This window comes from Nannobrachium achirus (genome assembly GCF_963921795.1).
Source record: "Nannobrachium achirus genome assembly, chromosome: 1".
In the NCBI taxonomy this organism is placed as follows: domain Eukaryota; kingdom Metazoa; phylum Chordata; class Actinopteri; order Myctophiformes; family Myctophidae; genus Nannobrachium; species Nannobrachium achirus.
Genome location: NC_137810.1, coordinates 18,840,857 through 18,868,563, shown reverse-complemented (window position 1 = coordinate 18,868,563; position 27,707 = coordinate 18,840,857). Strand labels below are relative to the sequence as shown.

Genomic DNA, 27,707 nt, shown 5'->3' with positions numbered 1-27,707 from the left:
TAACAGGCCGATTTGAAAAAACAATTGGATGGAGATTCTTCCTTGGCTTACGGGGAGCGTGCGTGCAAGGTTTTCCGCCGATCGGTCCAGCGGTGCTTCTAGCTTGTCATGCAAAACGGGACCCTCCAGCAGACTTTGAAAGCCAATCGTAGTCAATCGGAATAGAATCTGAAAACTTGGCTGATCCCAGCAGAAAGAAGTCTGTTGTATGTGCTTTCCATACAGTCGCTGTCTAGGTTACTTGACTGTTTTGCTGCTCTTATGCAAGGGCTCATTCCATATGGATTGTTTTGTTGCCAATACAATAGGGAGTTAAAAGTTTCAAAATGTTTTGCAAAGACATTCAGATAAAAAAAAGAAAAAGAAAATAGGTTTAATGAATCACTTTATTAGTCTCTCAAAATGTATGAAACAAGAATATGATATCTAAAACAAACCTCTAATAAATAACACTATAACAAACCTTGACATCAACTCTGAAACAAGAGCAAATCCAGTGAAATATGCAAAATCCAATCAAATAAACCTTTTAGATAGTTCCTGGATTAGGAAGAATGGAAATACCAGCAAATAAAACAATCCTCTTAACAATAACTAGCAGTTAGCAGCTTTGAAATGAGCAAACTAGTTCAATAATATATTTTTCTAATAATAAATCATATATTTTGAAATATATGTAAAAGTAAACCTCTTTCCATAACAAATAATAATAACAATAAATCAAATCACATAAAAAATCTAATTTCTAACATAAAAGATCTTGTGTTCTTTCGGTGGGTTCTTCTCAAATTCCCATCTGTGGAAGCTGGAAATCAGCCTGCTGATAAACTGTATCTGTATGGGACTCTGGCTCTAGTCCAGGGGTTTTCAAAGTGGATGACGGGGCACCCTGGGGTTACGGGGCACCCTGGGGTGACGGGGCACCCTGGTGTGCCGCGACGGCAGTCCAGGGGTGCCCGCGAGATAATTTGATAATATTTGCAATTTATTTGGACACTTGAAAAAATATAGTTATTTTCAGTCAGTTCTAACCAAAATGGCTATTATCTCAACGCTTTCCTCGTAACATAATCGCTAAAATATCGTCACTGTCGGGCAGAAACCTTGTATCTCCAAGTTTCAAATGTACATATTTTGCCCTGCTTCATCATACAAGGCCGTCGCACAAAACTAGTGAAAACAGCCGATCTACAATCGCGAGGCGTTGTGTGCTTGTAGATCTGCTGTTTTCACTAGTTTAGTACATTTTATAGATGATAAATACAAAACGAACGGTTTTGGACATACAAGGTTTCCACCCGACAACGACGATATGCTAGTATAAATACAAGGTGCTGGGAGTGAAAATTATAATGTAGGGGTGCCTCGAATTAAAACAATATTTATGGGGTGCCCTGAGACAAAAAGGTTTGGGAGTGTGAACCCCTGCTCTAGTCTTAACCTCACAGTGCAGGGCTCAGCTGGTGCTGTGGGCTGCCTGGCCGTGGCAGCCGACAGGGGCAAGCCCACTTTCTCTAACAGCTGTTCCCCCGCCTGCGCCGGGCTCACCCCCAAAAGAAAAGGCTCCTTTTTTTTTCTGAATGGACTTGTTGTTCATTGTGCCCAGTGACTTCTGTTTACTCTCACACAAAGCCAAATCCCTCTAATCTGTCGTCCTCTCTGCCTCTCGTGTGAGGTTTGAAAACAGTGCTCAACTAACAGACGGAGAGATCTCACACATAGTTTGGCCCATGGGACCGGGGTGTGTGCGCGCGTGTGTGCATGAGTGCATGTGTGTGTGCGTGGGCATGAGTGCATGTGTGTGCGCGTGTGTCTGTCTGTCTGTCTGTGTTCCTATTAAGTGTGTACGTGTATATACTAAGTGTGTGTGTGTGTGTGTGTGTGTGTGTGTGTCTGTCTGTCCGTCTGTCTGTCTGTGTGCCTGTATATTAAGTGTGCGTGTGTGTGTGTGTGTGTGTGTGTGTGTGTGTGTGTGTGTGTGTGTGTGTGTGTGTGTGTGTGTGTGTGTGTGTGTGTGTGTGTGTGTGTGCGCGTGTGCGTGTATATATATATATATATATATATATATATATATATATATATATAGTGTGTATGTGCGTACGACAGCCTGCCGTACGTGCATGTGAGTGTGTGTGTGTGTGTGTGTGCAAGCGGCTCACCATTTACAGCCCACTGACTTAATGTGTTGCCGGGGTAACCACAACAGTTGGCCCGGTATGCCCACATACCAGACAGACACATGTAGGAGAAATTATGGGATGTCTTTAGCTGAGCCTAATCCCCAACACAACAAGGAGACCATTAAGCCTAATTTATACTTTGTCGCCATGAGGCCAACAACACCAATCCATTGCATCGCGTTGTTTGTCTGTCATTTCTAGCAAAGTGACACCATCGTGCAACAAAGTATAAATTAGGCCTCCACCCCAGTGTTTCTCAAAGCTTTTCATGTCAAGGACCCCAAAATTCATATGTATGTGGCCACGGACCCCCATCTGAAAAAGGGATTTAGATTTATGGAAATATAATTCAAAATAGTGCAAAGGTTTCCAAAAATGTTAGAAAATAGCAGATATACAAGCTTTGTATTCCTTTTTTTTAATAGACATAGACATACGTATATATTATATATATCGTCGTTGTCGGGTAGAAACCTTGTATGTCCAAAAGCGTTCATTTGTATTTATCGTTTAAAAAATGAACTAAACTAGTGAAAACAGCCGATCTACAAGCACACAACGCCTCGCACCGCGAGGCGTTGTAGTGCTTGTAGATCTGCTGTTTTCACTTGTTTTGTGCGACAGCCTTGTATGATGAAGCAGGGCTTTACTTAGCGAAAAAAATTACAAATTTGAAACTTGGAGATACAAGGTTTCTGCCCGACAGTGACGATAGGTAAAGTGACTTTGAGAACCACTGCTCTACCCTACCCTCTCTTCAAGTATCAGATATCAACTTGTAAAACCTTTTCTAGAGGAAATTGACATTTGTTAAGAGTTCCTTTGGGTCAACCTGCGGTCTTGGGCGGAGGGCCTATAAATGGTTAACTGCTTGTTAACTCTAGTCTGTCAGTAGAGTTTTTTTAAGTGAGCACATTGTGGACACGTAGCCCCACCATGTGTCATTTTCGACACGTCTGTTATTATTTGTGACAACACAGATCCTGAATTGCTTCTCTGTATGTGTTTAAGATGTGTTAAAAACAACACATTTGTTAGCACGGCAAACAACTCATTATGGCAGGGGTTTTCAAAGTGGGGTGCCGCGACGGCAGTCCAGGGGTGCCGCGAGATCATTTGATAATATTTGGAATTTATTTGGACACTTGAAAAAATATTTAGTATCATTTTAAACTTGAAGTACAAAGTTATTTTTAGTCATTATCTCAACGTTTTCCTCGCAACATAATCACTAAAATATCGTCACTGTCGGGCAGACACCTTGTATCTCCAAGTTTCAAATGTGTTCGTCTTTTGGTAAAGCAAAGCCCTGCTTCATCATACAAGACTGTCGCACAAAACTAGTGAAAACAGCCGATCTGCTGTTTTCACTAGTTTAGTACATTTTATAGATGATAAATACAAAACGAACGGTTGTCGGGTTTCCACCCGACAACGACGATATGCTAGTATAAATATAAGGTGCTGGGAGTGAAAATTATAATGTAAGGGTGCCTCGGATTAAATGATATTTATGGGGTGCCCTGAGACAAAAAAGTTTGGGAACCCCTGCATTATGTATATATTTGAACCACTTAAATATCCAGAATCTGTATTCTGGGGAAAGCTGGGAAAATAGCATATTGAGCTATTATCTGCAGAGATATTTTGTGTAGAGCAAGTAAGAGAAAAGTACTAATATAGAGCCCTGAGAGACTCCGGTCAACCAAGTAAAGGGTTTAAGTGGCTACGTTCTTAAAGCTACAAACCCTACATTTTATGTCTGTTGTTGTCTCCCTCTCACAATGGAGAGGGGTAATTGCGACGCTGCCCAATCTCCAATAAAGGCGGTGGTGCGTCCATCCAGTGTCCAATCCACTGCACAGTCTGCTTCAAATAACTTTATTGACGTCGTCAACAAAGGAGGTGTCAAGTAGGTGTCCTTCCCGACACCAGGGTCTAACTTTCTCAATGCAAGAGTAGTGAAGCTGACGTTCTAGTTGTTTTGCTCCAGGGGGTCCCCAGGAAAGGTAGTTAATATAGCATCACAATCATTTCGTCCATTTAAATGTTGGCTATTCGAAAATAGTAGAGGTAGTGAGGTACAAGCTTGTACAGTACATGTGCTATTTTTGAAGATATTTGAAAAAGATATCAAAGGGTTTGGAACATTTTTTACACAATTAATGTTCTCTTCTGGTGTCACAAACCCTTTTCAGATGAGGGGGTCCACGGCCAAATACAGATACTTCTGGGGGTCCTGACTTTAAAAGGCTTGAGAAGCACTGAGATAGGAGAATGGATTTAGTCTTCTCATGGAGACTAGAGCTGTTTTGTTTTGAGCTGCTGCTGCAGTGTCACACTGTGATACTTGTGCCATTTACGGTAGCTTAGTGTCACCAACAAATAATACACATGACATACAAAAAAACTAAGAATGTAAGTGAAAAAGAAAAAAGAAAACTGACAAAACAAAACACACAGGCATTCAAAACTAATCTGAAACCTTGTATCTCCATATTCAATATTTTCATGTATTCCCCCCCCCCCCCCCCCATTAATTCATTTCTTGCAAAAATAGAGAAAATAGCTGATCTACGTGATCACAAAGTGCTGCGGTGCAACGTGAAGGTTTCCCCCTATAATTATACAGTACATACCAAACAGAGGCACGCCAAGATAAAAGTGATTAAGTCTGTCAGGGTTTTATGACTGTTTAACCACTGAAAAGTGTTAACAAGAGCATGTGACAAAATAACGGGGATCCATTGAAACATGTTTCTTGAATCTCCTGAAAAGTAGCAGTTTTGAACATACAGTACAAGGTTTCTGTCCAACAGATGGTTGATTGTGATAAAATATATATATATATATATATAATTAGCTAAAGTGAAAGATTTCTTCTGTTTTTCTGCTAATAATAATGCTACATTGTGTCTGTTCATTCGTCAAACGGTATCAACCTACACCATACCGCCTTGGATTGTCGAGCTCCGATAAACATGAATTGGGAGACCTGCACGTGGACTCTGCAGTAGTTTTGGCTTCCCTCCAGCGACACATTGTTTGGATAGACGTAGAATTTGATCGATAGGGTTGTAAAAACGTCTGCCTCTCAGTTGACTTGGCTTGACTCTTTGGCTGCGGGTTTATTTGACCTACTTGTGTTCCAGGTGGTGGGTCTCTACCGTCTGTGTGGCTCTGCGGCTGTAAAGAAGGAGCTACGCGAGGCCTTTGAGAGAGACAGCTACACCGTGGAGCTCTGTGAAAACACCTATCCAGACATCAATGTCATCACAGGTAAACTCACACCACATGTGAATCGAGAGATCTGTGTCACGCACAATTGAACCACTTAATTAAGGCCTATAGCAGGGTTCCCCAATTAGTTTTCCCCAAGGGCCGAATTATGTCTAGGGTACCAAGCCGAGGGCCACAACATTGCAGGGGGCGACAGTGGCGTTCCCGCTACTCCAGCATCAGTTTTCGTCGTTGTCGGGTGAAAATCTTGTATGTCCAAAACAGTTCGTTTTGAATGTATAATTTTTAAAATGATTTAAACTAGTGAAAACAGCCGATCTACAAGCACACAACGCCTCGCGGTGCGAGGCGCTGTGTGCTTGTAGATCTGCTGTTTTCACTACTTTTGTGCGACGGCCTTGTATGATTTGCGAAAGAACGTACAAATTTGGAGATACAAGATTTCCACCCGACAATGACGATATACTAGTGTTGTTACTGTTCTTATACCACCATTATTACTGGTGTTGGTGTGGGCCAGACAGTAGTCCCTCGCGGGCCGCAAATGGCCTGCGGGCCGCCTATTGGGGAACCTTGGTATAGGCTGTTCGTCATACCACTAAGTATATAGCGCTTGTATACTTAGTAGTTTGATGAACAACAATAATAGCCAATCTACAAGCTCACAACGTGTCACAGATGTGGTGTGTTTTGAGCTTACATAGATCAGCTATTTAACTTTTTTTGTTTTTATGTTTAACATTTAGAAATGTATCCAAAATGTAGAAATGCATCCAAAAGCTTTCGGAACATGTTCACCTATAATAGCATTGCCCTACTTGGGAGTGGGGGTGGGGGGTGATCGGTGAAGCCCCTACATGGCCATTTCCCCCATTGACACACACACACACAACACACACACACACACACACACACACACACACACACACACACACACACACACACACACACACACACACACACACACACACACACGCACACACACACACACACACACACACACACACACACACACACGTGTAACTTTCACATCCGTATGTATGTCATCAAGCAGGTCAAGGTTCATGGTGGGCTCAGGTACAGATGGGTTCAGTATTATGCTAACAGAGACCACAGAGATGATATGCAGTATGTCCACTCTCAGAGTAAATGCTACTCTTTCAGCACTATTACATAGTTTACAGTGATGCAGGACACTGTGATATCCTCAGTGTTAATGTAACTCTGAGAAAGTACAAATTGTAACCAACTTTTGAACATTTGTCTTAAGAGTTGCAGATGATATACTGGATCCCAAAATATTGGGAACTGTTTCAACTTTTTCGTTGAAACAGTGATGGGGTGAATCCAGGTGACAGCTCCGGTCATCCCATATGAATGTCACATTTTGAGGGGAGCTATGAAAGATCTGCACATGTCTTTACATGTGCATAAGTTATTTTGGTGAAAGTTAGTGAAATATTGTTTTCCCAACATTTTGCATTTAAAAAAAATAGTCATAAGAATAGAGAAAGAAACAAGGAAACAAAGTCAACTAACAGGACACAGTGTCAGATATGCAAATATGCAAATAACCCTCTAATGACACATTATTTTCCTTCAATAAACAAGCCTGAATGCAGGCTCCTGTATTGTCCTCTCTGTAACGTTTTTATCTGGAGATAGGTCAGAATGTGTGCATTTGTGACTTTGTGTGTGTGTGTGTGTGTGCGCGCGTGTGTGCATGTGCGTGAGTGTGCGCATGTGCGTGAGTGTGCGCGCGCGTGTGTGTGACTGGTGGTAAAAGAATTCCACTAGTCAACATACCAGTATAGACCAATGCCTGAGGGAAACACTCTCTCTCTCACTCACACACACACACACACACACACACACACACACACACACACACACACACACACACACACACACACACACACACACACACACACACACACACACACACACACGCGCGCACACACACACACACGTAAACCAGGCCATGTAGTACATTCAGGTCATTCTTTTTGTCCAGGTCCCTGGTTGAGACATGCTCTCTACAGTTCCCTAGAATGAGGACCACAGGCTTAGTTGAGACAGAAAGGCTTGTTGCAAATGTAAACAATGTTGTTGGAGGATACTACTGACTCTAAACCTTAAGCCTCACAACAGTCTGGCTTTGATTTACGTCACTTTTCTCTCCCAACAGCAGTGTCCCTGCCGCTTCGATTCAGCTAATGTTTCATTTAAACGTAATTGTTTAATTACTACGGTACTTACATACACATACATTGCACCTTTATTTATTTTCTATTGTTTTGACATTGAAATGGGAAATAGGCCTTGAGTTGTATCAGTATTCAGTACTCAGTATTCAGTAGTAGCCTCGGAAACCCAGGCTTATTTTGGCGATCGGAAGAAAAACAAGCCTGGGCAAACCCCCCTATAACTGTGCTGGATCATGACATTTTAATTGTATAAAATAAATGTAGCCGTTCAGATATCTTATTTTACATCAGTATTGTTCAAGTGAACTGGTTTGTTTAGGCTTATCCATTATAATGATAAAATCGCTATGATTTATGTTTTCCACCGCAGATCACTTCCTCATTTATTCAAAGCAGGAGTCATGTCCTCCTCCACGTCATTTGGAGACGTCGGAGGGCCCGGTGAGATCCGCCGGGCAGCATAGAATGTGCCGCGTTCGGTTAGACGATATCAGTAGCTGACCAGTTTATGCATGACCACAACATCTCTGGTTTGATTCGGAAAAACTAAACAAAAGAAAAACAAACACACATTAGGGCATGATGTGTTGCCCAATATCTGTTTCTGCGTCTGCAAGTTAAAGTTATCTGCAGCCCATAGTTACTCTTACAACAACAGCTGCGTCATCGATTGAAACTTATTGTGATGCTGCTTGTGGCACATGGGGGAGGTGGGGGGTGGGGGGATACTTGGTCAAAAATTACTTGGTCATGATTTTTTTTTCTCCCACAAAAAGAGGAAGACCATGGAAGCCCCTGGGCATTGTGGGAGCTGCTGTTGGTTTTGGGAAGAGGCCCCATATAGGCATCCTCCTATCATGCCTGCTTTGATCCGCATGCATTTGCATTGCAGGGCAAAGAACACAGTTAACAGTTGAGCGGGTTAGAAAAAAAGGGCCAGCACCAGCGTGGATTGTTGGTTTTTGCTTGCTGTCTAAATTTGCTCTGCCAAGCGAGTGGCTGTTGCAGATGGAACCAAGTGAGTGAGTGAGTGAGTGAGTGAGTGAGTGAATGAGTGAGTGAAGTGAGTGAGTGAGTGAGTGAATGAGTGAGTGAAGTGGGTGAGTGAGTGAGTGAATGAGTGTGTGTGTGTGCGTGTGTGGTTTCTGTTTACCACAAAAAACATCAACTAATACCAAAGTAATACAAGAAACATAATTTCAGATTTAGTCATACAACTTACTCTCTTGAAGTAAGTGAAAAGTAAAAGACTATGGTACCTGTTTGCGTAGATGTATCATTTATAGGTTAGAAACGTGACATGTCGCATGATTAGCTTGCAAAATGAATTTATTATTGGCAAGTAGCACCACTGTGCGACAGAGTATAAATTAGGCTTAAAAAACCAGGCCAAAGAGAGGAGTGGAGAGGGCTAATTTTAAAAGCAGAGGTAGTGAAAGGGATTATCCAGGGGTCAGGGTTCAATCCAAAGCTTGCAAAACATGCTCGGTGCGTGGCCTTCCATTATGAAAGATCACAGTCCTTTGTTTCAAATCACAATCCACTCAAATGAACCGAAAAAAAAGTCTTCTAAACTTGAAAGTGTGAGAGCTAGTGATTTAGAAGGCATTTGTAGGTCTTAATGTGTGAAAGACGAACAACATGATCCTCACTCAGCAGCTACCGCTCGCCGAAAACAACAGATTTTCATCAAATCACAAGTTTCAGGGGCACAACATATAATTGGTCCCAGAGTGACTTTATGCAGCTCGTGCTGCATGCATGCAACGGTGCAGCAGGGATGAAATGTCTGCCTTTTATTGACTTCAGATTGTGCTGCAGAAGATGCATATCTAACCGTGATAGCAGACAGATGAGAGATGAATAGTTGATACAATACCCGTTGGTACAATGTATATTTATATTGTTGTGCTAAGCATAGTAGTAACAATTAGTCCTTTTTACTGTTTTTAGGGCTTGTTTTGAATGAGCCAACATTAGAGTGTTTCTGGGTGACACTGTGTTATAGCGTTTACTATTCTCATGTGTTTACTAATCTCATATTATGAGAATGCTTCTGTGTCTCTATTGAGGAATACGTTTATATTCCTCTGACTTCCAGTTTAAAGGGCCTTTGTAGGTTTGTGTTTAGAGAGTTGTAAGATCCTCAGAGTTAAGGATTTTCGGAGAAGGCTGGTTTGCGAGGCTACAGCAGTGCTAAGTGGACCTAAGCCAGTGTTCAGAAATATTATTATATTTTAATATTTCTTTTACCCCTACTTATACCGTATAGATCCTACCAGATCCTGCCATTATGACTCACAGGCTTATTTGTGGTCAAAGTGATTGACATTAAAGTATGATCAAGCCTAGGCTAAAGCCATTTGGCCTTGATGTGGAAACCAGACACTCCATGACTTTCAAATGAAACAGAGCGAGACTTTGACGGGAAGTCAGCTCAGACGTGTGTCCTCTGCAGGATGAAAGGAACCGTGTGTCTTGAGACCAGTAAGCTGCTGGAAGTTTCCAGCGGTGTAAAAAGCAACTGAGTACACGTAGCCTACTCAAGTACCCATTTAAAACGGGTGCACATTATTGTGTATCATTATTTTATGCTTTAACTATTGAAAAATAGCAGATATACAAGCTCACAGCGCGGCACCGAGTGCCGCGCTGCGAGCTTGTAGATCTGCTATTTTTGAAAAATCGTGAAAATTCGAATTTTGACCCGATTCTGTAAGTGTCTTTTGAATCCTTCTAAGGTTGTTTGAAAAACCACATGTTTCTATGTCAGCAATCTGGCCAGCCATCGTCAAAGAAAAGGTCCTTTTCACTTAAATGGAGCTCAGTTAGTCTGTTCTTGAGAGACTACTATGTCAGTGGTTCTCAAACCTTTTCATGTGAAGGACCCCCCAAAATGATATTTATTTGGCCACGGACGGACCCGTATCTCAAAATATTTAGTTCCAGGGACCACCCAGAAGCAAAATTTAAGTTACAAACGTTCGCTTTGAAAATACATATAGTCAAAGATTTGCACACATTTTCACGTCTTTTTCAAAAATAGCAGATCTACAAGCTCGTGAGCTTGTATATCTGCTATTTTTCAATAGTTAAAGCATAAAATAATGATACACAATAATGTGTACCCATTTTAAATGGGTTAAAGGGATATTACACTTTCAAAAAAACTTTTAGGTCTAATCAGGCTTGTATGAACACCCTGAACAGTTTTTAATTTGCTTCATTCAGTATTTAGATATTTGATGTAAATGTTACCAGGTCCAACACGCCCAGGCCCTCTCCACATACACACCCATTGTAACTTCAAACTCCATTTTAACCATGATAGATTCATTAAAAACACACATTATTTTTTCTGGTGACTCATAATACCCTCCTAATACGTGAGCAGACCGTGTTTTTTCAATAACTTTATTCATTTATTTTCAATAAAATATTATTGTATTTAATGTTTTCCATTTTCCCAAAGAATTATTAAAAATAAAAGAAAAAGGTTATTGAAAAAACACGGTCTGCTCACGTATTAGGAGGGTATTATGAGTCACCAGAAAAAATAATGTGTGTTTTTAATGAATCTATCATGGTTAAAATGGAGTTTGAAGTTACAATGGGTGTGTATGTGGAGAGGGCCTGGGCGTGTTGGAGCTGGTAACATTTACATCAAATATCTAAATACTGAATGAAGCAAATTAAAAACTGTTCAGGGTGTTCATACAAGCCTGATTAGACCTAAAAGTTTTTTTGAAAGTGTAATATCCCTTTAAGTACAATTCTTATGGATTTCTTTTACTTTACTGGAGTATTTCCAACTTTCATTAGGCTACTTTTACTTCTACTCTACTACGTCTCAGATCCAAATTTGTACTTTTACTACGCTTCAGTTTTTTAGTTACAAGTTACTTTTACTTTATTACAAAACATACTTTAACAACTTCAGCTCTTTATAGACGTCAGCTATTTTAAAATAGCCAATCTACAAGCTCACAACGCGTCGCTTTGCAACACGTTGTGAGCTTGTAGATCTGATATTTTCAAATGATTTCTATTCATTTTGAAAACTTGGGAAATGGGACGTTCTGCGCAACAAGTACTTTGACATTTGGTACTTTAAGTATATTTTGATGCCAATACCTTTGTACTTTTAATCAAGTTGAATACCGGACTTTGACCTTGTAGCAGAGTATTTCTACATTGTGATATTGATACTTTTACTTAAGTAAATAATGTGTTTCAGACCGTTCAACACAGTTATTGATCCTAACTTTGCCGTCTGTAACTGACTTTGCTGACATGTCTTTTTTCCGTGGCTTGCCCCGCCCCCTACTCCCCCCCCCCATCCCGGCTGTGTGTTACAGCCTTGCCCCAGTGAAGACATGGAAAGTCATTAACAAGTGCCCCCTTTGTTGCCGAACAAACACAGATGGTATTTGGCTCACGCATGGGGGATTAGCTGAACTTTGGGCCGGCTAGCGAAGCAGGCAGGCTCCACACACACACACACACACACACACACACACACACACACACACACACACACACACACACACACACACACACACACACACACACACACAGCACACCCACCCACACACACACACACACACACACACACACACACACACACACACACACACACACACACACACACACACACACACACACACACACACACACACACAAAGCTTCAGGCTCATGTGTGTATATCTGAGTAGCACTTTCATTCCCTTGTTTTTATGATTATTGCTGTGGTGGTTTCTGCTCTGCTACTGACTAGGACAGCATGGAAAGAAAGAGAGACGGGGAATGAAAAGGGGGGTGGAGACGAGGGAGGTGGTGACGCGCAACGCGATTCTCAGACCTGGAATCGAACCAGAAAGGGCGAGACCCCCCCCCTCCCCCAGCAACACTTCCTCTAATATGGGGGCGGGGATCACGTGGGCCCGTAGGCCTGTTTGTGGGCGAGTGCCTGGACGACTGCTGGTCACGATATAATTACAATTTAGGAATTTAGCTGTCGCTCTTACCCCAGAGCGATGTACAAGGGGCAGGATCAGAGTGAGCAGTGTCAGCATGAATCCTCTATACCAGTGTTTCTCAAACTTTCACACAAATGGACCTGTGAGGGTCCATTTGGTTACATTTGAACACTGTTCAGAGTTACAGACTTGTAAGGGTCAGTTTAGACCCCCGTAAAGGAACCTACAGAGTCCATGGAACCCACTTTGAGAAACACTGCTCTATACGCAGTGGTTCTCAAACCTGGGGTCGGGACCCCAAGTGGGGTCCCCAAATTATTTTGTGGGGTCCCCAGATGATTAGCTTAATGTAATTTGTTTTCTTACTCAATGGTAAACAAACCAACACACAGTATAAGTGTATACAGGGTACCTGCACATTTATAAAGTGACAATTTAAGGACTTTTAAGGACGTTTTAATACCAAACTGGCCAAACTGTCAAATATTAAGTAACAAGAGGCGAACATTGTGAAAATAACAAATCTACATGCCGATCACAACGCCTCGCAACGTGAGGCGTTGTGATCGGCATGCTTGTAGATCTGCTGTTTTCACTACTGTTGTCCGACAGCCTTGTATGATGAAGCAGGGCCTTACTTTGCGAAGAAATGTACACATTTGAAACTTGGAGATAGAAGGTTTCTTCCCGACAGTGACGATATTTACACCCCTGTATTATGTTGGTGTGCCCATGGATTCTTGGGACATGAAAAGTGTGCCCATGCAGAAAAAAGGTTGAGAAACACTGCTCTAGTCTAGTGCTGTGAGGGTGTGCAGAGCGGATGGCATGGAGGAGGGGTTGGGTTGGGTGGTCCAGGAAGAGATGAAAGAACAAGTCCCCATTTGTTCTTTGGGTGAGGCACTGGCTGCAGCACTGGAGGACCTGCCGCTTTGTCTGAACAAGAGGTCAGAGGTAGAGTCGTGCCCCATTGCATTATGGGCCTTGTAGTGTTTGGTGGCACGTTTTGGGACGTCAAGGAAAGTGTGCATTGTTGTAGTGGGGAAAAATAGAGATTGATAGTGGATGTATAGTAGTGCACTATATTGATTTGCAGATTATGGGTGATTCTTTTGTCATTGTTTAACTACACTGTTTGCAAGTTGCAACATTAGGAATCACTGATCTTGAATGGTTTTACAATTAGAAGTCACTGCAAATCTGTCCGGATATGAACAACTACCTGATGTCTTAACCCATTCAGGCCGGGTACACATTCTAGTGTATGGGAGGGGCTTACAGTACATGTACAGTATGTATCAACATATTTGTTTTTGTAAGCTAATTTCTGATTTGGGCCTAAGTATAGGTTAGGCCTAAAGTGATGATCAATATTTTTAATTGACAAGAACCCCCTGTTTGATATGCATAAGGCCATGGACCCCCATGTGATATGTTTTTTCTCTATGGCCTTGGTGAAGGACCAGTTACTGACTGTGAGTGTCTGCTGTGAAAATAATTGCACATAGTAAAATGCAGAGTGCTATTACCTGATAGTGTGCAAATGGTCTCTTTTTGGTTAAAATCTAAGTAGCCTATTTAGGATATAGAATTTGCTCTATTGGGAAATGAGTGCTGATATAGTAAATTAAAGCAATAAGTCACATGAAGCTGTAGTTTACCTCAGATTTTAGAACAGCTGTTCTAAAATAATGAAGAAGGAAAGAAAAAACCCTTGCATGGCGTATTGCTTTTCTAAACGGTTACCAAATACAGCAACACGATTTAACAAGATTCATTTCCACTAGAAAGTTGACCCTGCAAACTGCCTCCACAAACAAGGAAGTGTCTGTGCAAACGCACGGAAGTGCTCCTCACACCTTGCCATGGGCAAAACAACATAGCGTGACGAACTGTTAGTATTGTAAACAAGACGTTGGTGGAGTGACGCTGATCCATGCGGTTCCAGGTGTGTGTTTCTTCCTTGAATATTTTACAACAGGACTTTGTACATTTTTATACAGTTTCAGTGCATTGCAAATAATGCGTGGTTGCAGGGGCGTCACACCAAATTCTGGGCCCTGGGTACAAGGATTCACTGCGGGCCCCCCATGAATGTTAACTATTGAAAAATAGCAGATACAGTATACAAGCTCACAGTGCCGCGCTGCAAGCTTGTAGATCTGCTATTTTTGTGAAATTGTGAAATTGTGTGCCAGAAACCCATGTTTCCATGTCAGTGATAACTTTTTCATGTGAAGGACCCCCAAAATGATATGTATTTGGCCACGGACCCCCATCTCAAAATATTTAGTTCCAGGGACCGCCCCAAGAAGCAAAATTTGAGTTACAAATGTTCGCTTAAAAAAATACATATTCAAAGATTTGCACATAATTATTTTCACGACTTTTCAAAAATAGCAGATCTACAAGCTCGCAGCGCGGCACTCTGTGCCGCGCTGTGAGCTTGTATATCTGCTATTTTTCAATAGCTAAAGTTACTAGGGCCCCTCCACCTTGGGCCCCGGTAACTCGGTCCCACTTTCCTACCCCTTGTGACGCCTCTGCGTTGTTGTCACAAAATCCCAAGGCACACCTGGACCCGTCTCACGGAACACCAGTGTGCATTGGCACACTGTTTGGGAACCAGTGGGTTAATTTACCAAAGTAAACACAGGCACTGACTCATATAGCAGGCTAATGATTTACCTCAATGGCTGTATTCTCCTCACCTTAGAGCTCCACACACACACACACACACACACACACACACACACACACACACACACACACACACAAACACACAAACACGCGCACACACAGTTGGACCATTGGACCGCTGTGTTTATAAAAACATGGAAATAGAAAGAGCCTACTATGCATGCATGCATGTTGTGAATGAGGTCGTATGTGTACACATAATTAGGTTGTGTTGTTCCGTGAAACAATTTGACTTTTATTAAAACAAGTGTGCTTTTCTGTGATTCGAGCTGGCCTGGCTCTCACTATCTGTAAACTCACAGCACCAATTTTACCCAGCGGTCCCTATTTTGGGCATAGGCAAAAAAAAAAAAAAGAATATATATATATATATATATATATATATATATATATGTATATATATTCTTTTTAATCTATATCTATATCTATATATATTCATAAATCGTTCAAAGGTTGTTATACAATTTCAAAACAGAATGTTTATTTCAAAGAATTTCATGTTTCTAAATAACATAAAACATTTGAGAATAGCTGATATACAAGCTTACAATGCATGTCACGATGTGACGCACGGCGAGTTTGTAGATCGGCCATTTCAGTCGCTATTCGCGGTACGACAGACGACGTACATTTAAGGGCTCATGTGAAGGTCACTGAGGTCCACCATGCTTGACTTTCCATTTGTAGAAAATACAAGTCAAGTGGCCGCTCTTGGCATTTTATTTACTCCATTTGTAGACTCTGAGAGTTAAAATAACTCTCAGGTACTGTATGTACAGTGCAGTGCCAGGGGGCCAAGGTAACCCTTTGCTTTTGCACAAGATAAGATAAAAACATGTGACACACTACAGTATTTTGCATCCAGGTAATCTTGTTTTCGGCGACGAATTGGCCTGATTACAGTTATCTCAATAGGGCCACAATAGATTGATAACGGGGACGCCGAGTGATTCTCATAAAGCATTTTTGTCTTATCTTGTTGTGGAAATCAGCACGTCTTCAGAGAGGCATTGAGAGGAGTCTTCTGTAAAGACGTTTATCTTGTGTTTATATCTCGTCCACATCACGTTCTGAGCATACCAAACTCTCCTTAAGATAAAATATGTAACTTTTTGGGGTCTGCTCCCGACCCCCACCTAGCACCTACTACCTGCAAACTAAACATCTGTCTTTAGCAGTGGTGGAAAAGTAGCAATACTGCAATATAGAAATACTCTGTTACAAGTAGAAGTCCAGAATTCAAAATGTACTTGACTAAAAGTACAAAAGTATTGGCATCAAAATGTACTTTAAAGTACTCATTATATACTCATTATATAAGTTTTCAGATGTATACAAAATACATCTTTTGAAAATAGCAGATCTACATCTATTTTCAAATGGCCGAATTGTATATAGGGCTGAAGTAGTTAATGTATGTTTTGTAATAATAATCAAAAAGATAACTTAGTAACTAAAGTGTTCAAATAAATGCCGTGGAGTAAAAGTACAATATTTGGGATCCAAAATCGTTTCCCTGTTTGTCATGGTGTCAGTTCATGACAGTGGAGTTGAAGTAAAAGTATTGGAAATTGGAAATACCTGAATAAATTACAAACACCTCAAACAGTGGTGCTCAAGTAAATCTACTTGGTTACTTTCCCCCACTGGTTGTTTAGTATCAGAGCTTTCCATCTGGGTGCACGGTGAACCCATAGAGCCGTCATTGTGAATTCAGCTGACACAGAGAGGGCTGTGCAGGGGCGTCACAAGGGGTAGGGAAGTGGGACTGAGTTTTACTGGGGCCCAAGGTGGAGGGGCACTAATAACTTTATCTATTGAAAAATAGCAGATCTACAAGCTCACAGCGCGGCACTCGGTGCCGCGCTGCGAGCTTGTAGATCTGCTATTTTTTAAAAGTTGTGAAAATGTGTGAAAATCTTTGAATATATGTATTTTTTTTAAGCGAACATTTCTAACTCAAATTTTGCTTCTGGGGGGGTCCCTGGAACTAAATATTTTGAGATCGGGGTCCGTGGCCAAATACATATCATCTCGGGGGTCCTTGACATAGGTTTCTTGCACACATTATCACGATTTTTCAAAAATAGCCAACCCATTCTCACCCCCTTTGCTTCACCCTCCCGACGCCGTGTCTTTCTTTCCTTTGGGAGTGACTATTGCGTCTAGGGTGCGACGGAGACGGAGAGTTTTTGGACGAGACAGAGTCTTAGTACGCATGCGCCGACATGTGTTTACTGGAATATTTTTCACAGACGGCCGTCACGGGGAATCGAACCCCGGTCCCTGGATTTGTATCTTCACGCTCTACCGACTGAGCTAACCAGAGTGACTGGGAAGTACCTTTTTTTTTGTGCTTTTATCTTTGACAAAACGTGGAATGATAACGTAGTCCCTTCTTTGAGCCACATTCGGAGGCGGAAGCAGTCCCCTGGTCAAGATTTACTATTCTGTCCATAACGGCACGTAATTCGGTAACGCGGCTGAGTCGGCTCATGCGGCGTTCCCACCGCTCGTCGCGGCAACTCGGCTCGCTATCGCTCGCCTCGGTGGCGACTCACGGGGGTCATCGCCGCCTGAGACGGCGCCGCTCCGTCGTTTATAGTGGCGTGAACGGTAGCGACGGGTGGCTGGTAAACCAAGAAGCCTTCAGAGCGTATCGAATCCCGCATCAGGAACTACTTTTTTTTCTTTCTTCTTAGACCACCCAATGCGTCTAACCCTTGAGACATTAGGCAATCCGTCCGCGTCTATGGTGAGAAGCATTCGGTATTTAAGATCGCGTCAGTTGTATGACGCAATAGGGGTGAGAACCTGTTGAAATAGCAGATATACAAGCTCGCAGCGCGGCACTCGGTGCCGCGCTGTGAGCTTGTATATCTGCTATTTTTCAATAGTTAACATTCATGGGGGGCCCGCAGTGAATCCTTGTACCCAGGGCCCAGAATTTGGTGTGTCGCCTCTGGGGCTGTGACTGCTTGACACAACACAACAGACAGACGTAGTTGTTTGGCTTTCCTTTTTTTTCTTTCTTTTTTTTTTAAGCCGCCACCAGTAGCCTTAGGAATGCACCTCTCTCTGCTGTCTCTCTCCCTCTCTCTCTCTCTTTCTCTCTCTCTACCTCGCTATCTCTTTCCCTCTCTGTCTGTCTGCTGTGCGTTGCTTTGTTGAAACGTGTTGAGTCTTGAGAGGAGTTGGGAGGGGGGGTCATAGTGCTGAGTAGAAAAACAGAGCCGCTGTTGGCTCCGTTAAGTGGAGATTGTCACGGACACTGGCTTTTATGATGCTGTATATCTAGGCCAGAAGAAGGGAGAAAGAGGAGGAGTTCAGTGTTGTTTTTGACAGCAAATTTCGTTTTAGTCATAGTCTTTTGAATAAAATGTAATTTAATTTTAGTCATAATTTAGTCACCTGAAAAGTTTTAGTTTTAGTCTAATTTCAGTCGACGAAATATCATACGTTTTTAGGCGACTCAATCTATAGTTGATTTAGTCAACGAAAATGTATTTTGACAGGCCTTGATGGCATCGTAATGACTGATTTTACACTTGGTTGTGTGCTGAGAATAGCCGATCTACAAGCTCACAACGCGTCGCAGCGCGACACGTTGTGAGCTTGTAGATCTGCTATTCTCAGCACGCAACACCTGAGAGCAACCAAACATAAAATGACTCTCTTCTCCACTAGTCCCTCCCTAATGTTTTAGTCTAGTTTTTATTTTGTTGACAAAATTGTCAATATATTTAGCCTTAGTTTTAGTCATCACAGCAACAAAAACTTTTCGTCATAGTTGACGATCGCCAACTATGATGACATTTTGACGACAGATGGTCGACAAAATCAACAATGGAGGAGTTATTCGAAAACACCTTTTGACACAGGTATAGCCCGAATGTGTAAGATAATACTTTCCATAACCACTGATGTAATTGCATGAGTTTGAATTATTCCAACTGTTGTTGTTGTTTCATTGTTAAATACCTTAACGTTGTTGATTTAGATTGTTCTTTAGTTAAGACATACTAGAATTGAAGTAAAATAAAACAAAACAGAACTTTAAAAAGTACTAAATGGATATTTGATAACTGTTCAGTCATTTTGTACTGATCTGAATGTAAAAAGGATAATTCCATTGAACTGAACAAAAGCTAACCTGAAACTTTGTAACAATGAACTGCACTCAGATCCACCTTTCAACCCGCCATCCAATCCCACGTTCAGTGTCTTCTAATGCCAATCTACTTGTTTCAAGGAGAGGAAACGTGGGTATTCTTGCCACCCAGAAGCGCCATAATCTCAGGCTAATTTTCGAGTCTTCGCTGTGTCTCGTTTCTCTGCCAAGATTAATGGGCAAGGGGTTCAACAATGGCAGATCGAAATAGACTAGAAAGCGTTACACCACCTCAGACTCCCTTAGGAGAGGAGAGTGGGGGATTAGGGGGATTAAAAAGTGAGCGTGTTAAGTTTTGCCCTCAGCTCTCCTTACCAGACGTAAGGGGATGTCAACAGGCCTGGAGTGAGTCATACTGTAGCGTGCTGTAAATAGCAAGCATGGGACTAACTTGTAAATCGCCTGGGATTGTTCAGGGATCAGTGATGTGCAAGTCATTGTGAAGGAGCTCCCATTGACCAAATTCACACGACGGGCTCTTACATCATACAGGAGAGACATTACTTAAGTGTAAAATCATGGTCTTCGCCCATCTAAACTGATGCAATTAAAACATCCCTTGTGTGCAGGCCATTGGAGTCAAAGGACCTAATTCCTTATGTAACTTATTATTCTCCGTAGAAAATGCTGTAACTTATGCTTCGGTTTCAAGCTTGGAGATGGAAATGAGAGGTGAAGTCCGCCACAAAGGATTGTCATGCTGCCAAAAGCAGCTTTTATTGTTCCCTTACAGACATGGCAGTAATATTTTGGAGGATTAGTGGTGATAGTATGGGTTTCATGTTTGTCTGGTCCACGGGAGAGCTGGAGACACAGGTGTGAAATCACACTCGCACACTGAGGCCTAGCAACACTCTGAAGCAGGGACGTGCTGGGCCCCTGATTCAGCCCGGGAAAAAGAGTTGGAGAGGCCCTCATTGCGTGCTATAGAGAGAGATCTCTCTATAGCGCTACTGCTGCTACTCAAAGTGACAAGCCAGTGGGCCAATTACTGTACATGAGTTATATTTCGTCGTTGTCGGCGTTGTGTGCTTGTAGATCTGCTGTTTTCACTACTTTTGTGTGACGGCCTTGTATGGTGAAGCAGGGCTTTGCGAAAAAAAATTACAAATTTGAAACTTGGAGATACAAGGTTTCTGCCCGACAGTGACGATTTACTTTGTTGACTGCCCAGCCCCCAAAATGGAACGAAGGCCGACATTTTTCTTTTTTTTTTTCCTAATGGCCGGCCTGGACCGGCTGGGAATGAACCGGCCGCTCGGTTGTCCCGCTTTTCCCAATGGCCAGCACGTCCCTGCTCTGAAGCCTAATGTTATATTTCATCCTGTGACTCTGGCTGCCGTGTTATTACGCCTGCCTCCTATCAGGCATCTCATCAGATGTCACAAACTGTGGAAGCCCTACTTTGACAATAAGGTGTCTCTTGGCAGCTACAGTAACAAAGCATGTCATTCTATCCAGTCATCCAAAAGAGTGGGAAAAAGAAAATGATTGTATATCTACATTGACATGATTAGCAATGTGTCAGGTGATGGACCTGAGGGTTATTTCTTCATTCAAACAAAACGTCTGAAAGTCCATCTATTCTTCTGCTGGTCCAAAGTATGCAATTTCTCGAGTCTTTGGTCTCTGTCAACTAGGGATGGGACGATATGAAAATGTCATATCACGATTATTGTGACAAAAAAAATGTGTGATTTACGATATTATCGCAATAATAATCCATTATCTTGGGGCAGAACATTGGACGCGTTGTGAGCTTGTAGATCGGCTATTTTTTGTCAAAGACATTTGATAGAGTGAACAAAAAGACTTTTATACAATTATAGTGAGTTTAAGTGGTACCGGAGATGCAGCTCGACAAATAAAAGGTGAATTGATCCCAGTGCATGACGGAGGACGATATCACTATAAATGAAATCTCCACGATACGATTATCATGAGTGCTTTTTATCCCGATAAACGATAATATCGCGTATCGTCCCATCCCTACTGTCAACACCTTCTGAACTTACACGACGTGTCTCTGTTTCCCTGTCTTTCTCTCCTCGCTCTCTCCAGGAGTGTTGAAGGACTATCTGCGAGAACTGCCCTACCCTCTGATCGATAAGCAGTTATATGAGGCAGTGTTGGAGTCCATGTCCAGGAGACCTCTGAGGATTGGTCCAGGGGGCTGCGAGAACGACCAGTCGGACACAGAACACACCGTCAGCCTACTGGACATCCTACCAGAGGTGGAGAGGGTAAGGAAGTACTAGTGTTCGAGGGCACTAACGAAAAAGTCGACAAGTCGACTCCCACCAGAGAAAGTCGAAAGTCGAAGTTGAAAAAATATATTTATTTTGTGAAAATAGCAGATCTACATGCTCACAACGCCTCGCATTGCGAGTCGTTGTGAGCATGTAGATCGGCTAGTATTAAAAAGTCCTTAAATTGGCACTTTAGAAATGTGAAGATACCCTCTATACACATAAACTTTATGTTGGTTTGTTTACAGTTGAGTGAGAAAACAATGTTTCACATTAAGTTAATCATCTGGGGACCTCCCAAAATAATTTGGGGGTCGTGTGTGATGTGATGACGTCATCAAACGATAAAGTCGACTTCAACTCAACTTTTTACTGAGTCGAGTCAACTTGCAAAAATCACAAGTCGTTAATACCCTATAATACCCACTGTTCATCTTTCCCCCTGGTTCCCAGTAGTGCCTTATACTCCATCGCATGACTGTGTTGCTTGCTTGCCGAGAAGATCTGATCGTATAGAGCTAACAACGCGTTGCCTGTGAATTGAGCTTTATGGTTATTGTGACAGCTGAAATATGAACAAATAGTTTCTTCTGCTACTAAAACCACTTATTGCGACCGTCAGGGAGCAGCTTACTATGAAAACCTCCACCGGCCGTCCGTCGGTCGGTCGGTCGGTCGGTCGGTCGGTCGGTCGGTCGGTCACACGTCACACGTCACACCTTTGCCCTGCTCATATCTCCGCATCAGTATATAGGGCTTGTTTGTTTATTGTATGACATCACGCCACATCATCAGCTGTGGACTCTGTGATGTCATCGTATCGCATCAGTATATAGGGCTTGTTTGTTTATTGTATGACATCACGCCACATCATCAGCTGTGGACTCTGTGATGTCATCGTATCTCCATATATGGCCATCTCCGTATATGGAGATATAAGTCGTCCATGCCCAAGTATGGGCTGGTGAGGTCAGACTTTGTGTGATGCGTAGGTTATCTCCATATATGGAGATTCAACATTCCAGGCAATGCTCTCTTCCCTGGTGAGAATTGCCCCTTTATATAGGGCTTGTTTGTGTATTGTATGACATCACGCCACATCATCAGCTGTGGACTCTGTGATGTCATCGTTTTGATTGATTGAAGATTGATTGAAGAATTTATTAGAAGTTTGCAATAGAAAAAAGTACAGTTTCATGACAGTACAAATCACTGGTACAAGGTCAACTAAAAGGAGATCCTAGAAAGCCGAGGCTTATTTCCACAGGAACCACACTTTAAGTATCTCATATAACATTGAAAGACAGACGGATAGAACATAGTACTTTATCTAGGATAATATCAGTTTCAAAAGCATAACATCAAATACAAAAGGCAGAATACAAAGAAAAAGGGGGGGGGGGAGCATGGGGGCTTAGTCTATTTACAAGTCACGGGTAGCTGCTGTCTGAAGGTGACTTTTCATACCAATTTTGAAGGAGGCTAGGGACTTGCTCTCCTTTAGGGCTTGTGGAAGGGCGTTCCACATGTTGATGGTATAGCAGGAGAACGAGTTAGCGCCTTGTTTAGTGTTAAATCTACGCTGATGATGATTAGTGGAGCTGCCTCTGGTGTTATGATCGTGAACATCCTTGACCTTTAAGAAGTAGTTTGTCAGGTACATGGGAATCTTGGAGGTGTAGTGTATCTTGTACACCAGGCCCATTGCAAGATGCTGTACTCTGTCAGCTACTTTGAGCCACCCCACGCTTTCGTGGTGATGCTCGGTAAGGTGGGTCAGAGGAGGGAGACCAAGCACAACCCTAATTAGTTTGTTTTGGGCTGTTTGGAGCTTTAGCTTTAAGGCAGCTGGGGCGTCGCGATACCAGACAAGGACTCCGTAATCAATGAGGGGCCCAATAAGAGCACCTCCTAGTGTCTTTCGGGATTTAATATTGATCAGTGGGGCAACTCTTTGCAAGAAGCGAATTCGTTGATTGACTTTATTGATTACCTTGGTGGTCATTTTTTCACTGGATAGGTTAGCCTCCAGGATGCAACCCAGGTAGCAGATGTGGTTTTTTCTTTCTATCACAGTGTCACCTACTTTAATTGTGAAGTTCTCAACTAGGCTAAGTTTCTGACTAGATCCAAAGAGGATACATTCAGTTTTGCCTAGGTGAATTGAGAGTCTGTTGTCATTGAGCCAGGTGCAGATCTTGTTAAGTTCACAGTTAAGGGCCTTTTCAACCTGCAAAATGTCTCTGCCTGAGACTAGGAGAGCCGAGTCATCCGCGAACAGAAACAGATTGCAGTCACAAGCAGATGACATGTCGTTTACGTATATTAAGAACAACAGTGGTCCTAGTATACTCCCTTGAGGTACTCCACAGTTTACTGGGAGGGGGGGGGACAGGGTTCCGTTGACTTCCACCATCTGTTCCCTCCCCACCAAGTAAGAGTGCATCCATCTCACTGCTGTGCTATCAAGACCAATAGCTTTGAGTTTTTCGATCAGAATAGAATGATCGACGGTGTCAAATGCCTTCTGGAGGTCCAGCATGACCATGCCACAATATTTGCCATCGTGAATTTCACGTTTGATGTAATCATTCAAATAGATGAGGCATGTGTCTGTGGAATGGGACTCTCTGAAGCCAGACTGGAACTCGTAGATCAGTTTATTCTCTTCAAGATATTTAGCCACCTGTTCATAGACAATTTTTTCCATTACCTTAGAGATGGAACTAAGGATTGAGATTGGCCTGTAGTTGCCAGGGTCAAGTTTACTGCCTTTTTTGTGCAGGGGGGTTACCTTGGCTAATTTGAAGTCCTGGGGGACATAACCCTGCTTGATAGATAGATTAATAATATGGGTAATGATTGGGGCAATGGTGGCAGCTGAGTCTATGAGAAATTTGGGGGCAATTTTATCATGGCCAGCGGCCTTGAATTGAGGTAGGGTGCGCAGTTTTTTAAACACTTCATCAGTTGACACCGTGGCAAGTTTAAAGTTGTCTTTGCATACCCCAAGGTTCCTGTAGAATTTCAAGATGTGCCTAACACCAAACAGCCCAGATGGAGCGGGCAGTTTATTGACCAGATTTTTGGCCATGGAGGTGAAGTAGATGTTGAGATTTTTGGCTACATCAAGACTATCCGTGAGGAGGGTTATGGGAGTTTGGATGGATATGTTGCTGGCTATGGATCTGAGTTTAGCACCACAGCCTAGCTGGGTTTTAAATAGCTTCCATAGGTCTCGTGGCTTGTGGATGTTTTCCTCAACTTTCTCATCCAAGTAGTTTTTTTTGGCAGAAAGGATTAAGGAGGTTGTCCGATTTCTCAGTTTATTAGCCTCTAAACTGACTATTTCTAATTTGACTTTAAGGTGTTTATTGGGGCCTTTTTTGAGTTTGTGAAAATATTTGCGTTTCTCAGAGTATTTTTTGTCTCTGAGTTTCATTGATTCACAGATTTCCGAATTCCACCATGGCTGTGAGCGGGCTTTAACCCTGACCCTACGCAAAGGAGCCACTTCGTCTAGGGTAGTGTTGAAAATGGATTTAAAGCCTAGCCAGGCTTCATCGACCTGAGTGCTAGCTAGTACTGGGGACCAGTCAGATTTCTCCAGTTTGTGGTTAAAGGCTTCGCTAGAGTAGGTTTTGAGGTTTCTAGCTTCAACTGTTTTGTGGCCGTCAGCTTTGGACTTATGTATTTTGCGGGTGCAGTAAATGATATCATGGTCGCTTAGACCACCACATTCAATAGTCCCACTCGCGGAGACTTTAGATTTGTCTGTGGTTACAATGAGATCTATGGTGGTTTGAGAGTTATCTGTAACCCTAGTTGGCTTGGTGATGAGCTGAGTGAAACCCTGTTGATTACATAGCTTATTGAACTTTTTGAATAGAGGAGCTTCTTTACGAAGCATGTCTGTGTTCCAATCGCCAATAATGTATTTTTCAACATTGTCCACCGGTGCAAGGCTCTCCTCCAGTAACTCATAGAAATCATTTTGGTCGGGCGGTCTATAGATGGCACCGATTAGTATGTTTTTAGCTTTCTTAAGAATCACTTCCACCCATACAGTTTCTAAAGAGCTGTGTTGTAGGTCAGGGCGGGGGATATACTTAATACAGTTATGAACATACATGCATACACCACCACCAAATCTGTTTCTATCATTTCGGATGACCGAGTAGTTGTCAATTTCGATCTGAGAGTCAGTGATAGAGTCATCAAGTTTGGTCTCTGAGAAGGTTAGAAAATGGACCTTACCTTCGTGAACCATATGCTTGATTTGTTCAAATTTAGCAAACAAACTGTTAATGTTTAAGTGCATAATATGAATACCTCTTTTCACAAAGCGGCTGGCAAAGTCCATGGCGAGGTCTATGGAAGTGTTCGCAACGGCGTCGGTGGGGGAGGGGGGGTTGGTTGCAGTCTCTGGGGGCTTCAGAGGGGGACAAAGGGACAAAGGGGTCTCCATGAAAAGTTGGGGGATGGGGTGGTGAGGGCCCGTGGTCACCGATTTAACCCAGGTTGAGAACAGCGCTCTGGCCTTCTCCGTTAGCCAGCGTGGAGCAGAGTTAATGTAGACTCTGTTCTGGGGTGCTGGGTCCATGAGGGGGTCCACCGGGTCCATGAAGGGGTCCGCCGGGTGCGTCTGCAGGTCGGGTGGGTCGGTGGGGCCGCCGGGGTCCGGTGTTGTGTGACTTGCGTTGATGATGCTGGTCTCGTGCTGAGCTAGTCATGCGGGGGCGATCGCCGAGGGTTCACCGGGGGTCCGTGAGCCAGGGGGTCCTTCGACGATCCGTGAGTCCGCGGAGGCGACTGCCGTGTGATCGTCGGAGGTCGGCTGGTCAGGACATCTGGAGTAGCCCGTTGTTAGTCCCTCAGGATTCATCAGTGAGGAGCTAGCTAAGTTAGCATCGTTAGCTTCGCTGATCACAGACAAAGAAGGATCTGCCGTCGTCAATCCAGCTGCAGTAGCGAGAGCAGCTAGTCTTCGGGTCATCTGTCTGGTAGCTACAGGCCCTGGATTCAATTCTAAATCTCCTGATTGCAGTAATAATAAGAAGATCAAAGATCGACTCATACAACCATTCAGGGGTTTGTCCCTTTTGTTCCGGTTAGCAGCCAGCAAAGATTGAATAACATGAGATCCAAAGCTCGGGTGCTTAGCTACCGTTTTGGCAAGAAGATATAACTCACTGTGTTTTTCGTCCGTTTTGTCCATTTCCCATAAAAGATTCTCGTATTCCATTGGTGTTAGGATCTGTGGTGATTTATAGCATAAATCCGTGATCCATAGTAGAAATAGGAGAAAATGTGGGATGAACCAAGCCTTTGGTGTTTTGGTTCCGGAGCGTGAGCGAAAAACACGTCCTGCCATGGTGATGTCCGGAAGCTAATCGTATCTCCATATATGGCCATCTCCGTATATGGAGATATAAGTCGTCCATGCCCAAGTATGGGCTGGTGAGGTCAGACTTTGTGTGATGCGTAGGTTATCTCCATATATGGAGATTCAACATTCCAGGTGTAACTATGGCTACCCGTATGACGTGAGAGGTGGAGGTTGTGATATTTGTGGAGATAAGCGACCAACGGTCGCTTGTCTCCCGATTAGGGAGTCTTACTGGTAATACTAACTAGAAAGATGCCATTGGAAATTGCAAGTGTGGTTGCCGTGACGCGAGGCACACTTGCAAAAAAAAAAAAAAATTACTACTATGTCAGTGGTTCTCAAACCCTTTCTTGTGAAGGACCCCCAAAATGATATTTATTTGGCCACGGACCCGTATCTCAAAACATCTAGTTCCAGGGACCAGAAGCAAAATTTGAGTTACAAACGTTCGCTTTGAAAATACAAATATACAAAGATTTGCCGCGCTGTGAGCTTGTATATCTGCTATTTTTCACTGGTTAAAGCATTCAATAATTCTAGGCCTAAATGGGTTAATAACAATGCTGACATTAGTGTTTTTTATGTGTGTGTG

At 42.7% G+C, this 27,707-nt stretch overlaps 1 protein-coding gene across 1 annotated transcript in view; it reads left to right on the top strand.

Moving 5' to 3' along the window:
• The window catches only part of syde2 (synapse defective 1, Rho GTPase, homolog 2 (C. elegans)), a 68,838-nt gene that overhangs the window by 35,467 nt on the left and 5,664 nt on the right, over positions 1–27,707 (top strand). The window contains exons 5-6 of the mRNA XM_080734853.1: positions 5,333–5,459; positions 21,539–21,720. Of these exons, the coding sequence (XP_080590979.1) occupies positions 5,333–5,459; positions 21,539–21,720 (309 nt within the window). The remainder of the gene's footprint in view (positions 1–5,332; positions 5,460–21,538; positions 21,721–27,707) is intronic.